The sequence below is a fragment of the Hippocampus zosterae genome, chromosome 17 (genome assembly GCF_025434085.1).
Source record: "Hippocampus zosterae strain Florida chromosome 17, ASM2543408v3, whole genome shotgun sequence".
Lineage (NCBI taxonomy): Eukaryota > Metazoa > Chordata > Actinopteri > Syngnathiformes > Syngnathidae > Hippocampus > Hippocampus zosterae.
This window is the reverse complement of record NC_067467.1, coordinates 1038308-1053731: the sequence shown is the minus strand read 5'-3', so window position 1 is coordinate 1053731 and position 15424 is coordinate 1038308. Positions and strand designations below refer to the sequence as shown.

At 51.3% G+C, this 15424-nt stretch overlaps 2 protein-coding genes across 4 annotated transcripts; both read right to left on the bottom strand.

Moving 5' to 3' along the window:
* Positions 1-6691, bottom strand: LOC127589577 (uncharacterized). Its single transcript, XM_052048791.1, has 3 exons — positions 6396-6691; positions 2282-2374; positions 1-2178 (listed from the first exon to the last, which is right to left on the bottom strand). The coding sequence occupies exon 3, from the start codon at positions 1947-1949 to the stop codon at positions 234-236; it is 1716 nt and encodes a 571-aa protein (XP_051904751.1). The 5' UTR covers positions 1950-2178; positions 2282-2374; positions 6396-6691; the 3' UTR covers positions 1-233.
* Positions 6692-8220: 1529 nt separating this feature from the next.
* Positions 8221-10926, bottom strand: nfil3-6 (nuclear factor, interleukin 3 regulated, member 6). Of its 3 annotated transcripts, none has more exons than XM_052048815.1 (2): positions 10620-10926; positions 8221-9992 (listed from the first exon to the last, which is right to left on the bottom strand). In XM_052048815.1, coding segments are annotated over exons 1-2 (1152 nt in total). In that variant the 5' UTR covers positions 10621-10926; the 3' UTR covers positions 8221-8841. The 3 variants fall into 3 exon arrangements, with proteins under 3 accessions (XP_051904775.1, XP_051904776.1, XP_051904777.1); XM_052048816.1 differs by having other exon boundaries at positions 8221-9999; positions 10626-10924; XM_052048817.1 differs by lacking the exon at positions 10620-10926 and adding an exon at positions 10153-10420 and having other exon boundaries at positions 8221-9999.
* Between the last annotated feature and the right edge of the window lie 4498 nt (positions 10927-15424).

The window sequence follows — 15424 nt, the reverse complement described above, 5'->3', positions numbered from 1 at the left end:
AAAAAAAAAAGTGCTTCTGTTGGTATGGAGAGAATGTACGAAATGACACATCTGTACAACATATACAAGTATGATACAGTCCTGCAAGTCACAAAGTCCGGCCTTTTGGGTGACTTTTGAGGTTAGGGGGTGTAAAATAGGCGCCGAGGGCATCGGAGGGCTGATCGGAGGCGAAGAAGGCATTACGGAGAGGAGAAAGAAAATGGTGGATGCTTCGCCGTGTCCAAAGTCACCTAATCTCGTCTCTTATTCCGTCGTCCAGCCGTCTCCTTTTTGCCCTGATGTTTCCTCGCGCCGTCCCCTCCTTCCAATACCGATTTCACGGCCTCGGACGGGTTCTCTCTGTGAACGCTCCGTTGCGGCGAGAGGGATAAGTACGGGTGCTGGGGGAGCGGGGGCGGCGTGGCCGAGGGGGGCGTCGTCGGGGACTCGCAAGGCCCTCCGGAGCTCATGGCCCGATGTTTGAGCCTGAGTTTGTGGGGCAACGCCGTGGCCTTGACCTCCCCGCGGGGGTCCCGGCTCTGCGATGAGTGTTGAGGCGAGGCGGGCTCGCGGACGCCGTTGAGAAGTCGGCCGTTGTAGTTGTCGGAGCAGGACGAGGACGGGGACTCGTCCTCGTCCGTGGAGGCCTCCTTGTCGGAGCTCCGCGGATCTCCGTCGCTGGATGACGTGTCTTTGCCCGAGGAGCTTGATCGGCCTTGGTAAAAAGCATCGTTGGGGAAGTCGCCCTCAAAGCTCAGAATGGGCGGTTCCTCGTCTTGGGGGCTGAGGTACGAAGGAGGAGGCTGCTGGCCGTACAGACGGCATTGGATGACTTCCTCCACGTGTTTGTGGATAAACTCTCTGGGCAAACGAGAGCCCTGCTGGGGAGACGGGCAAGTCGTGTAGCCTCGTCCTTGTCCGTCTTCATGGAGGCTGCCCGAGAGCTCGTACAGGGCCGAGTCCGGCGTTTTCCTCCCGGGCTGTTTCATCCCCTCAGCGAGAGGCTCGGCGCAGGTCTCCGCGAAGGCCCGCGGCCGTCGGCCTGCGTCGCTATCTTGGCTCCGTGTCAAGCTGTCGACGGGACAAAAGAGAATGACGCTCCTCTGGGCGGCCGGCGGATGAGGGGCCACCTGGCCGCCGACGGAGGAAACGGACTCCTGGCGGGGTGGTTGCTGGTGACGATGCTGCTCCTGATAGGCCGCCTCCGTCTCCTGCGAATTCTGCCGGAGCTGGTGATGAGTGGGAACCGAGGCCAGACCCGGATGGATGTTGAACATGATCTGGGTGCTGGCGGTGCCGTCGGCGATGTCCATCTCCAGCCCGTCGCCTTCTTGCTTGATCTCAAAGGGAACGGGCTCCGGGCTGTCTCTGGAGGAGCCGTCCGACAGGTCGGACAGGGAACCGCGGGGCGAGTACTTGGCCATCTGCCTGTGGCCCTCGCCGAGGCCGCACTGCTCGGTTTCGGAGGAATCCGAGTTCATCATCACCTGCGAGCCGCTGGAGTAGCCGCTGGAGTAGTACTGAGAGGACGACGAGGAGGAGGAGCCTCCGTTTCCCGCGCCGTCGCTTCCCTCGATCTGTTGGCTCTTTTCGATGTACGAGGCGGTGCTTATCAGGCCGAAGCGCAGCTTCAACTGCAGCAGCTCCGTCTTGAGCCTGACGTTTTCGTCGTTCAGCGCGATGACCCGGTTCTCCAAGACCATGTCGTTGAGACGCCGCTTCTCGCGCGAGCGCTTGGCCGCCTCGTTGTTCTTGCGGCGTTTCTCCCAGTAGGAGGCGTCTTTCTTCTCATCGGAAATGAATTCGCGTTTTCGCCTGCAGCTCATGTTGCCTTTGGGTTTGAGGATCCGGCCTATGCGAGGCGGCGTCCCTTGGAGAGACGGCATGGACTCCTCATAGCCGGCGAAGGTCTCCAGGCAGGTGATGCTACTTCCGGAGTTTTGGAGGACTGAAGTCAGATTTTCCATTCTTGTCCGGTAGGATCCAGTTTGAACGGGAGACTGAACCAAAACAACGGGTCGCAGATAAAGGGGACGTCGCTCGACCCTTTCGAAGATCTCGACGGGTCAAGTTACTGGAAGTGCGGCTCAGACCGGAGGCGGATCAAGTGTCCAAATGAGCCAAAAAGAGCAGCTCGCCGCCTCATTGATCGACTTGTTGCTACTCGAGCTCCAATTCCTGACTGAGACGCTGAAGCTGGAATTGAATCCAAGAAAATGTGTTATTTACTTGCAGGTGGATCGTGTTTTTTTTTCTTTTGTTTTCCAGAATTGAGTAAATCGGGAAACGTCGTACCTACCCCAGATCTGCACGCGAGTCCGTCAGCCTCTTGGCGCCTCTTGCTCGTTTTCCCGCCTTCTCTGATCTCTCTCGTCGGCGTCGAGATTAAAAGCTGAAGACATCAAAACAAACAAAAGACACGATCATTTTGCGCAACCGCTGACAGATTTGCATCCAAGAGCCAAAATGAGATCGTCTTCGATCCCCCGTCCCCGTTTTTTCCGTTGCGTGCGCGCGGTGACAAAAGCCATGTTAGCATTTTGCATGTCGGGTCCCATGGCAACCAACCAGAGGAGGTCTAACGATACCGTCTGACCTCTGTGCTCCGCTATTGATCCGCAATGTCGGCAAACCGATGACCCTTAACCCTTAGCCGATGATGTCATGTGGTCACCGGGTTCACCGCGAGGCTTAGGGTCCCGTTTTTATCTCGTCACTCACGTGAGCTTTTTGGGATATGCCGGCGGCAAAGCACTGCATCAGAGGCTGGACGTTCAAATTCAAGGTATAAGTGGGTCAAAGGTCGTTCCGGGGGGGTCTTTGTGGATGAGGCAGGAGCAGCCCCGCTTGCCTTTTCCAGTGAGAATTCCCCCATGTGTAAACACTTTTGAAAACAGCCCCCCCCTCTCCCCCATACCACCCCCTGTGCATTCAGCCTCAGAGGAATGTGGCAGCATTCTTCACCAAAACAACTCCGTGACGAATCAGTGATGCGGGGAGAGCAGATAAGGCAGACAAAGGCAACCAGCCAGTGCAGGTCAAGGAAAAAAATGAGACAGAGGCATGACATGTTCAGGCCTAAGTGTGTGTGTGTGTGTTTGGGGGGGGGGGAAGTGAGCTGGGAATTATTGATAAATATAGGTCAAGGGCCCCTTTGAAAGAAAGAATGAGGGTCGGAAGCAGGTCTGACAACGCTTGATCACATTTGCTACAACATGAAGGCGGTCTGTGTTTTCATGACGTCTGCGTCACAGATGAAACACAAAAGACCAAGCTGCCCGTCCGTCCGCGGAGGGGAAATCGGTGAACGATGAACTTTTGCACATGTGTTGACTTAAGTCGACGGGAAGGAGTATTCGTGTAACACCCGATCAAGTTTAAGGGCCGCCGTAGGTATTAATCCACATCTGCTCTTCTCGGTGACATTGTTTTCCTATTAGACCGTCTTAAAAGCAGTGGCATGATACGAACTAAACGTACAGTATGTATCTCTTATATTGTCATTTTCCCCCAAATAAAGCGACCCCGTGATGATGTAACGCTACAAGTATACAACGTGCCGAAACGTTAACATCATGCGCTTGGGCATATTTTCTGCCGTTTCAAAGAATCATTGTTCAACTTCAAAGCCGGACGAGGACAAAACCGGTTATGTGCTCGGTGAGGCCGATTTGGGAAAAGAAACACGTTTCGCACAGGTTGCCCCACTGACCCAGAAAGTCCGTTTTGCCTCCACTGTACAGAATCTAGGTCAGCAGAACTGCAGCGAGATGCAACCACTGAGAGAGCAGCCGGAGATCAAAAGACAAAAACGGGATGGGAGACATGAGAAAAAAAAAAAAAAAGAGAGAGAGAATGTGTAAAATTGCAGCATGGTGGAGAGGAGGAAGCAGACAAAGAAATGAATCAAAGTGCAACAAAGGATGAGATGGCCGCTTGATACCGGGAGTGACTGCAACAACGTAGAGATTGCATTGACGCAAGGAACGTGTCACCATTGACAAAAAGTATGTGGGGGGGTCACATCCGATGTCAAAGCCCCAACAATCAACATAGGGTGACGTGATCAAAAGCAGATGATTCATCAGCACCCCCCCCCCATCGCCCTTATTAGGTGAGCCCCGTTGGTTACTCGTCTGAGTTGCAGCTCACGCTCCTCCTTTGCTTTTCTCTCACTCGCCCTTTTTCTTTTTTTTTTTTTTTTTTAACTTTTTTGACCTGGCAAATGAATGCAGCAATTTAACTCGCATGAGTAACTGGCATTTATGACTCAACTCTATCAAGAGAGATTAGGCTCCAGCAGGCAAACCTGATCTCCTGATCTAAGTACTGTACGTGGCCGTGACCTAGATCGCTCCTTGAAATTTCTCGAACACGTCACGTGTCATCGCCGACTCTCTCTCTGGCACTTGTGGAATGATAAAAACATCCAAGTTGCGCTCGTTCAACGCAAACCACCGAGCCCTAAAACTGCAAGACTCTAAATGTGGCATCGCTCACTGGAAACAGTGTATTGAGTTCGTTCCCCCCCCCGACACGTGTTGCCGCCGAGCATTTCAGGAAATAGGAGCCGGCCCAAAAATAAAAGGCACATGGCTCAAAAGAAGGGGAATGATGAAACAGTCCCCTTCGTCCTAAGGAGGGGGGGGGGGGGGGTCGCTATATGGCACGTGACGTAAAGTTGTGGGGGTGATGCCACAAGTGGGGTCGGTGTGAATTCCAAATCTGGGTGCAGACTTTGTCCACTTAAAAAAAAAACATGGAGGGATGGGGGCGGGGGCTCAAGAAAAAGCCTGCCAGCAAGGTGGAGCCCTATCGAAACTGGATCCTTGTTCCAAGAACACGCGGCCGTATCAGGCCTCTCTCACTGGAAAAGGAAAAAAAAAAAAAAAAAGAAAAAGCCGAGTGACTCAGTCCATGTGTTTGGCCGCTCACATGTGCTCCCTTGGCCTACTAAACGCTGTAATTCGCCTGCGCTTGCAGCAACAACCGCAACGCAATAACAAAGCGCCACACATGTTATCATCTCACATGTGCCCCCGAAAACCAGACAATCCACTTGTCTCATACTTTGTGAAGTGGCCTCTTCTCATAACGTGAATAACTAAACAACGTCCAAAATGGGGTTCAGTGTCCTTACAGTCGACTTTTAGTCAAAGTTTGGACTTGTGACAGCGGTGCACGACCAGGCCTTTGGTTTTTGTGCCTCACCTCCCACAGGGAGTGTTGTGACCTACATTTATAGCCGGCGCGGAGACCCGCTGTACGCCGCCCCACACGCCACACACCGACGGTTTCCCCTGATTGCGTAATAACCCGATTTCTAGAAATTGGTTTGGATCGATGAGCTCACGTAATAGCTTTGCCCACTGTTTTTAATCTGTTCGACTCCATTTTTAATCTTAAAACGGAATGAAACAGTATAGTTGTTGTTTGCCCATCATGAGTGGTCGTGGTTGTACTTGGACCGGCGGCGTGCCTTCTTTGTTGTACTGTCTTCAAATCACACTCGTGCATATTTAGCTGGATCCCGAGTTGGGCTACAACGCATCCAAAATCAACAATCACTACGCAAATAAACGCTGCAAATGTGCTCAATGTGATCAATGACCCTCGTCTGACCCACATTTGATCCACATGTTCCCCACCTCACCTTGCAGCAGTTGCAGTCACCCAACGCCGGTTAACCCCACCAGTCTTCTATCTGTCTATATAATGAAGGGGGCGAGGGAGGGGGGCTCCCGTTTTAATGAGAAATATCACGATCCTGACGTCACCACGAGGCACCTCGCGGCTCGATCGCGTCTGACTTCGCCTCTTCTCGGTTTGTGTTTTGCGGCTTCTTGGGCGGGGACTGAAGGGTTAAGCCGGAGGAGCGCACAGCCGCGTTAACCTTTCCAAAGAAGCGAAGCGGCTACACGTGACGCGCAAAAGTGTGTCCGCCGAGCCCGGCGCTCCGCTCGTCTGCGCCGACTAGCCTACTAACCCACAACTCGTCCAAATAGGTCGCCAACATCCAACACATCTTGAAGGAGAGCAAGAGTGAAGGGTGGAATGATGATCGCAAGCATGCTAATAATAATCGCGGTCATTGTGATAATTGCGATAATAACGGCGACAATAATAATAATAATAATAATGTATTCATGTTATTCCCGGAATAGTCGTGTAATTATATGCACGCTACCAAACCACGTGTGCTGTGGATGCGAGTGTAGAGACGAAACGGAGCTGATCAAGGATCCAAATGATGAATGACGGACTTATTGTAAAATAATGTTGTCGTCCGGTCTTTTCTCTCACGTGAAGACCCTCACATCGTTGACCACCAGAATTGCTCCCAAGGTCCCTTTTAATGTGACGAACCAGTCGTTGAGCTCGAGAAAATAACCGAAAATCGCCAACAAACTCACTCAGTGGCTTGCGCGACAGAATCCACAGCGGGCACCGATCGGCGTGTTGTCTGATGTCGTCTCATCGTCCAAAACGCTCGGCCCTCCGCCAATTTTGCCAAACAACTCCAGCTTCTCCGTTCAGTGCGCGTTCTCAAAGGAGGCGCGCGAGCACAGTGGATGTCGATCTCAGTGGCTTGCTCGTGTCATGTTTGCTCCGATTCCTCCCTCTCCCAATTTTGCCCTTCTCTCTCGGCGTCTAAATGTATGTTAGTAGGTCAGTTGTTGCATAACAGGACGCTTTGGGTGCCTAGTCACGTTTTTTGTTTCTCTCCGAGTTCCGCCCCCTCCCCTTCTACCCCGCGCCTTCGAATCCCATTGCAGAAGGGAACCGGAGGGGGGCGGGGCCGGGATGATGGAGGGGGCGCGGCTACGGACGTCAAACGCTGTCGGTCCAGGACTGACTGAGGATGTCAAATCGGGCCGCGAATCAGAAAAGGCGGAGCGATTGCGGCAATGGATGCCGACGCGCGCGCAAGACGCAGCCGCAAAAGTGTTTGTTTTGAACAACCCTTCCAAACATGACTTCGGGTGACTCCAGCAAGAACCAGCTGCGAAAACCCCCCCTGCGCCATTATTTGCCTTTTTGTTTTCTTTTGTCCAATCACAGTTCAGCCAGTCTGAATTGTGACATTCAACCAGTATCATCCGCACGTTTGATTTAGAGACTTAAAGCGTATTTAAATTTGGATTTCATAAAGGGATGATCTGGAATGCCACTCTTTGTCCCCCCCCCGGCGCGGATGAAGGAGACAAATAGCACCGAAGGAGCCCAAGCATTGGCCGCATATGCACATGGATGCCCCTCCCCCATAAAAACACACATTCTCTCTGTCTCAACATCGTTCCTTTCTTCTTTTTTTTCCACCCCATCCTTATCCCCACCCGTGCAGCCCCCCCCCCACCCCCAGTTCTGTCTGCAAGCGTTCCCATGGCAACTGTCGCATTGCCTGCCTAGCAACAGGCTTTATCCTTTGACTGAAAAAAAAGGATGGTGGTGGTGGTGGTGGGGGGGCAACAGATTGGGGGAAAAAGGGGGTTGTGAGAGTTACGTAGATGAGAGTAGTAACATAATGCGGCGGCTTCATTAAATCGCATTCCTTTCTCCTTCCTGCTCCACACCTGCAGCATCTGTCGCGTATCGGCGGCCTCTTTATCTTTCCGTTCCACCGCATTTCATTTTAAAAATAGAACTCTCAAACGTATGAGACAATCGTTGTTGCAGCCATGTTGAGCAGGTCATGTTCTTTGAGGGCGTACCACACTTCACCCCCAAAAGTCAGCTAGGGACGGCCTTCAGCTCCAGGTCAGCAACCCCCCCCCATAGGGAGGATAAACTCGACATAACATGGATGAATTTACCTGGTTGTGGTTTACACAAATATTGAGGTGGATTAAGTGGAACAAGAACAAAAGGATCGTGCCTTATTTGCATGATGATGATGATGAAAACGAATTCGACTCGACAGTGACCGTCAATGCTGCTGTCTTTGCCGCCCCCTGGCGGTCAACAAAACGAAAATGAAAGCAACCCAACCAATTGACTCGGTGAGACGAGAAACGGATGACTTGAGAGTCGCAAACGAATATTCATATTCATACTAGATCCCAGAGATGGTCAGTTTTGTGTTCGACTTTGAGATTTGCATTTAATATTTTCGCACCGGGTGATAAAACTGAAGCGTGAGCCCGAAGCGCCGTTTGTGCATTTCTCGAACACAAGTCTCAACACTTTGGATGGACTTGATTGACTAAGACGTGAACATGAACCATCCTACAATCGTCGTGACTTTATCAAATGTTTATTTGAGTTGAAATAAAAATATACAGACAACATTTAAACTCGAATAGAGAAGTTCACAAACAACAAGACGGTAACAGTGTTTGACTGCTTTGCTTGAGAATAAACACGTAGTAGTGCGTCGATAAACGTCAGTTAGCGCACCGAAGGAAACTCGAGTCTCGTGTTTGTCCGAGATTACCTCGACCTTGCGTGTACCTGCCATCCGCTATCGGTTTCCAGTGATTGAGCTGACTTGTCTGAACAGTGCAAAGCTTTTGCAATCTTATGAGGTCACGACGACAAACTCTCGCTTGCCGAAAATGTTGAGACGGTGCCATGGTATCTGCAGTCTTGAGTTGTCACAGTGCATCGGAGAATCCAAATGAAAAGTACAGTGAACATCCGCACATCTCGGGGGTCAGCATTTGGGAATTATTTTTTGGGGGGGGGCGGGGACTGTCCTCTGTTATTTTCTTTAAAAAAAAAAAGTACCGGTACCTATTCAAGTCATTAAAGTATTACTTTGCAGCCTTCTTGCGGCAATTTTTTACAAATTGTTCCAGGTTTCAGTTCAAAGAGTCAACGGTGATCTTTCAGAACGGTTTCCTGAAGGAGGAGCGCTTCCTAGTTGACGTTGGCCATGAGCTGCTCTGTGAAAAGTTTCTTCAGCTGAGCCACTTCCTTGCTCAAAGAGCTGAGCTGAGACTTCAGGTAGCTGTTCTCGCGCTGAGACTTGACCTCTGCGTGTCCTTGAGCAGGAGGCTGCAGGCTGAAGTTTGGGGGCGACTGTCTTCCCCTCCTCCCTCCGTCGCCCTGCGGAGGAAGCCAGGGGCCCGAGTGGCCCTCTCCCATTTCGCCCCTCGTCAGTTCCGGGCCATTGGGGCTCTCTCGCGGGACATCTGCCGCGGGAGGTGGCGGGCTGCGTCGAGCGCTGTTGGGATCGCCCGTCGCGTCGCTCGCCTCGCTGTTCCCGGGTGTTTTGAAACGCAGTTTATGGGGGAGGTTCCTCATAGCCTCGCCGTGGTCCACCCTATGGTGGGGGGCATCGGCAGAGGACGGGTAGGGGTCCAAGGTCATCTCCTCTGCAGTGCGCGGGGAGGATTTCTCATGGTCGCTGAGCCGGTCTTCAAAGTCGACCGGGCTTCCAACACTGGACCCCCCCGGAGTGGAAAACCCGGAATCTTCGGACAGGTTGCCGCCGTATACGGAGCCCCGCCCGCTGGGCCGGTCGTTCCCGTGCGCCGATGAGGAATTGAGGAGATAATAGTGGGGAGTCGCGCTCGCAGGGGTGAGCGGAGGAGCCGCGGACAGGGGCAGGATGGGCGCGTTGGAAGGGTCTTTGACCAAACCGAATCGGAACTTGAGAGCCAACAGCTCGGCCCTGAGCCGAGCGTTCTCCTCCAGCAGGGCCAGCACGCGACTCTCCAAGACCATGTCGTTAACGCGTCGCTTTTCCCGCGAGCGCTTGGCCGCCTCGTTGTTCTTTTTCCTCTTGTCCCAGTAGCCTTCGTCCTTCTTTTCCAGCGGGATGAACTCCCGCTTGCGCCGGATGCTGGACGAGGGACTTTCTTTGCGCTTGACGGTGGCGGTGCGCCCCAGCAGGGAGCGAGCCAACAGGTTGCCAGAGGTCAGGACGGACATGCGGTCATCTGGGTAGGACAGAATGACTCCTTCTCCTTCTCCTTCTCCGGAGGATGTCAGTGGCTGGAGGTTCGCTCCATCCCGCTGCGTCCTCATCTCCTCAAACATTGCGTTGACGTCAAAGAGCAGCAACAGTGCAACCTAGTGGCGATAGAGACACATGGCAGGGATTTGAACGCTTACGCAACAGCCATTACAACACAATATTATGTAACTCTATTACACTACTCCCATGGAAAGTGGAGCAAGGCGTATCGTAATATGTGATCGATATGTCCTCTTGCCTAATGTTACCTGACACTAAACCGGCTTTGTGGCGTAACAGTTTCTTTAAAAAAAAAAATGTTATATGAGCCTGCATGAATTTGACCTACATTTTCATTTCGCTTAACCCGTCAACAGAAAGCGTTCGCTCTCCTCCGTCCTTAAAAATAGACTGAAACTCCGGTCATCCGCCAACAGGACGATCGACCCACTTGTGACGGGAACACGCCGATCGCCGGCCGCGGTCTGTCCAGACGCGAACAGACCGCAGCCGTTCAGCTCACGCCAAAGCAGCCTGCACCCCCCCCCCCCTCGCCCTCCCTCCGACCCCCCTGTCACATCCTTCTCACCTATTTGGCACTTCTCTGACTCGGATACATTTGGAAACTAATAATGCGTCCACAAAAATCGAAGAATCGATTAAAAAGTAAAATAACAACATGCATTGCTGACTTAAACAACACCAATAATAATATTAATGATAATCATGGAAATAGTTGTACCTGTGATGGGGAATTCGGTGCTCTCTGGCCCCGACGTGCTCGATGCAGATGCTGTCGGCTCGGTTATGTGACTTATTGTGATCGTCCGTTCTTGACTCTGCCCCACTTGGAAGAGCGCTGCGGCTTATTTGTAGCACGGAGTTCAGCTCGGGACGGTCTCTCCTGGCGTGAACCAACCGGGCCCTGTTGAGGTACAAATTGGACGCTCTGGGACCGCCTTTCAACCAAACGACCCCTCTCGTAAGCCGTCCCCCCTCCCTGTTCACCGCCTGTGCGGAGGTAAGCTCCCGACTGTCGCCGCAAATAGCAGATGCCGCCGTCATCTGACATCATCGACTCCTCCCACCGCCGGATAAACGCGTCATCGTGAAGCAATGTTACGCCACTGCAACGCTCGCTCGAGAATCTGAAATGTCTCTCTCTCTCGAAAGCATGAATGAGCTGTGCACAATTATCGGTAGCGGGAAAGAGTTGATCTACTAGAATTGAAAAAAAAGAGATATATTTTTTTCATGTCTTAAAGACAAATATCGATCCCATGACGCCCCTACATGATCTGATCTGATCAATGACTGTGGGCATGCTGGAGACTATACGTGTGTGTGTGTGTGTGTGTGTGTGAGGAGGTGGGGGTTGCTAACCTGAACTGGTTGCCAGCCAAGCACAGAGCACATGTAGGCAAACAAACATCCCTGCTCTGTGCATGTTTTTGGTTTTGTGGGAGGAAAGTCAAATACCAGATGGCGGCGGCACTGGCGCTTGCCTATGGCAGGTAGCCTTTGCTGACTGTATGTTTTCACAGATGACGGCAGTTGTTTGTTTTATGTTTTCTAAAATGACCTTTTCTTCATAATCTACATCCACCTTTTTTGCAGTTGACATGTTTTAGACTGAGGCGGCCTGGTAATCCAGTGGTTAGCACGTGGGCTTCACAGTGCAGAGGTACCGGGTTCGATTCCAGCTCCGGCCTCCCTGTGTGGAGTTTGCATGTTCTCCCCGGGCCTGCGTGGGTTTTCTCCGGGTGCTCCGGTTTCCTCCCACATTCCAAAAACATGCATGGCAGGCTGATTGAACACTCTAAATTGTCCTTAGGTGTGAGTGTGAGTGTGAATGGTTGTTCGTCTCTGTGTGCCCTGTGATTGGCTGGCAACCGATTCAGGGTGTCCCCCGCCTACTGCCCGAAGACAGCTGAGATAGGCTCCAGCACCCCCCGCGACCCTAGTGAGGATCAAGCGGCTCGGAAGATGAATGAATGAATGTTTTAGACTGTATGACGTTCCATTTTTTCATCATGACTTCCAATTTTAATTTGAAACACCAACTTGACTCGTTCCTGGCCGGTAGGCAGCAAGCGAAATTTAGCAAGCAAAAAGTATTGCGACTCGGCGTCAAACGGCTCAACAGACCTGTTTTGTTGCGAAAGGAGGATGTATGCGCTTTGAACGACGAGGCACTCCCCTGACGCTCTCATGTCACATATGTCAGCCGCCCGAGCAAGTAAACATGTTTACGTTTGTCGTGAGGCAAACTTTGGGCCCCATTGTTTGGCCATCTTGATATCTTCATATCAGCTTTTCAGTCACACGACAGGACCTAACGATTTGTTAATCCGAAAAAAGAAAAAAAAATCATTTTTTTTCCCATCTCTTTTGTATGTCCTATGAGTGGGATATTTTGAAATAATAACACGAGCAGTTCCAGAACAACCATTGCAGGGCTCAGTAGCAATTTCTACATTGAAAGAACACAGCAGGGCTTTCTGAAGAACCGAAATCTTCAGGGTCACAGTGACTGTTGGCTTTACACAACAGGAAGTCGATTACATCACAGCTCTGCTTGCCTTACGAAAGAAATGTAACACTCGGAGTTCTACTTTTGAAGGCAGCCTTGCGTCAGACTTTCGCATGCCATTCTCTCAAGTATGTCAACATTGTGGACACAAGACCAGGAAAAAAAAGTACATTCTGTAGTTATGGACTAATTCAACAAGACTTCGTCACATTTACATAATGTTTCATCGACATGGGCCTGCAATGCTTTTTAATGCGTAACAGGGCAAGTCTGTTGTGAACTCAAGCCAATGAACCTGCTAAGAGAATAAACTGGATAAACGCAATTTAAAAAAAATCCCTTCTCCACAATATGTAATGTATATATAATATATATGACGTGGGGTATTTTCCCGTCTATACAGAGCGTATCTTTATTCAGAGGAGTCTCATCTCATTAGCACTGGGCAACAAAAGGCTGTTACACAAGCCATAAGCAAGACAGGGAGATGGCAAGCGCCCGGAAAATTCTCGTTACGAAAACAACCCGTCGGGTGCCAACACATTTCCAGTTTGGAGATGCTTGCGAAAGTTGACCGAGAAGGCCAAGTTACATGGCGTCCCCCCCCCCCCCCCCCCACCCTAGGAGCCTATTTCCACCCCGAAATAGCCCAGGGAGCAAATTTGTTGCAAAAGGGCAACAGGGTGGCTAACATAGTTAGCCCATCACCAGAATCTACGCTAGCATTTTTGTTTATTATTTGTGCACCTTTTCTCATTTTGCCCTCCCACTCGTACGAGCCGTGCTCACGTCTTCACGGTGAAGCTTGTCAAATCCGCCGCAGGGGCACAACGTGCTGCGACAACAGAGCAGCAGCAAAGTAAACCAAGGCTTGGCCTACTTTTCGCGGCCCGAATAAGGTTACCTAATGTGATCATACCCAGCGGCATTCAGCAGCTGCAGCCAATTGTCTGTTATGTCAGCCACTGAAAAGTGACAAAGGCAAACTCGAGAAACAGTGCGCGAGTTCACATCTAAATGTGATATCACCATCTCTCTCTCTCTCTATCGGTGTACGTATCGATACATCTATAGCCACACATAAAATGTATTGATTTATTTGCTGCTGTCTTCTTTATCAATGACCGTCGATTGTGTTTCTTTTGCCGGTGGGACATGCTGGGAACCCCCTCACCGGGGAGATGTCCAGGAAGCACCCGAACCAGATGCCCAAGCCACTTCATCTGGCGTGGAGGAGCAGCGGCTCGAATCTTGAGTTCCTCCCGGATGAACGAGCTTCCCAACCGATCCTCAAAGCCTCCCGGCGGTCGGTGTCCATGAACGAGCTTTTGCTTCGGCGTTCTTGCTCACCCGTCGGCTGCCTCCAGAGTCACCCAGGCCGAGATGGCTCGGCCAGGATGCGACTCCTTTTCATCATCTTGACGGCACATATGCAGATTTAGAAAGTTTTATTTGAAGACGATTAAGGGAAGATCTATAAATACAAAGAACCATATTTTGTGTGAAAGAAAAAACAAATCCATCATCCATCCATCCATCTTCTACCGCTTATCCGGGGCCGGGTCGCGGGGGCAACAGCTTTAGCAGGGAAGCCCAGACTTCCCTCTCCCTAGCTACTTCTTCCAGCTCTCCCCGGGGGATCCCGAGACATTCCCAGGCCAGCAGGGTGACATAGTCTCTCCAGCGTGTCCTGGGTCTTCCTCTGGGTCTCCTCCCGGTGGGACATGCCCGGAACACCTCACCAGGGGAGGCGTTCAGGAGGCATCCGAATCAGATGCCCAAGCCACCTCATCTGGCTCCTCTCGATGTGGAGGAGAAGCGGCTCGACTCGGAGCCCCTGCCGGATGACCGAGCTTCTCACCTTATCTCTAAGGGAGAGCCTGCAGACCCCTGCGGAGAAAACTCATTTCGGCCGCTTGTATCCGGGATCTCGTTCTTTCGAGAACAAATATGAATGTTTTTTAGACTAAAACACATTTATATAACGCCATGGAGTCGAGCCCCCGTCATGCACTGGACTGATGTATCGGTGGAGCTATAAATAAGCCGTGAGTCATTTTGCTCGACTTGGGGTTCAGTTTCATAACAAGGGGAGTGCGAGTGCTGCATGCGCTCCCCCCCCCCGCAAATTTCTGGTGGTTTGTCCGGTCAACTACAAACGCGCTTCCTCTGTCCAGCCTGCTTATCACATCACACTTTCTGTCTTTGTGCACCGAAAATCAGAGGTCGACCGTTTGGAAAGGAAGAGAGCACATCCAAGACAGATGCCAAGAGCCTCCGAACCTGCTTTCCTCCCAACGATTCTATTCTTAGCCTTTGAAATACGTCACACCGTTGCCAACGCAACCCCGTTTTGATGGTTTGGGGAGGGGAGATGGGTTGGGCCATGAAATGCACACAGGACAAAAATAAAATAAAAGAAAGTGAATGCAGGACAACCGAGAGATTTTTTTTCCCCCGAACCACTTAAAGAACCACCATCAGAATTCTTAGAACTGTCAAAGTAAACCATCCATTGACCCAGGATGCAGCTGGCCTCTCGCCCCAAATCAGCCGGCTTAGGCTCCAGCAGGCCAGCGCCCCCGGTGAAGTGCTTCGGATGATGGATTGATCGACAGGTGAAAATGCGCAAGCTGCTGCTGTGACGGAACACTGTAAATGGTTGGCTCAAAAAACGTCTTTAATTTGGGGACAAAGGGTTCATTCAGACGAGCGCAAAACCATCCGCGGTTATGTAAAATGTTTTGCAGTTGCATAAGCTGTTCCGAATCACATATCGTGCACCGTGTACTTTTGTTTTCAGGCCAGCATACCACTGGCAGTTTTCTGCACACTCACCCGAATGTTTTTTGTTCCATTTTTTTAAAGTTCAATTTGGGTGGCCCGGTGACCAGTGGTTAACGTGTCGACCTCACAGTGCAGAGGTCGTGGGTTCGATCCTGGCTCTGGCCTCTCTCTGTGGAGTTTGCATGTTCTCCCTGCGTGGGCTCTCTGCGGGAATAAAACGT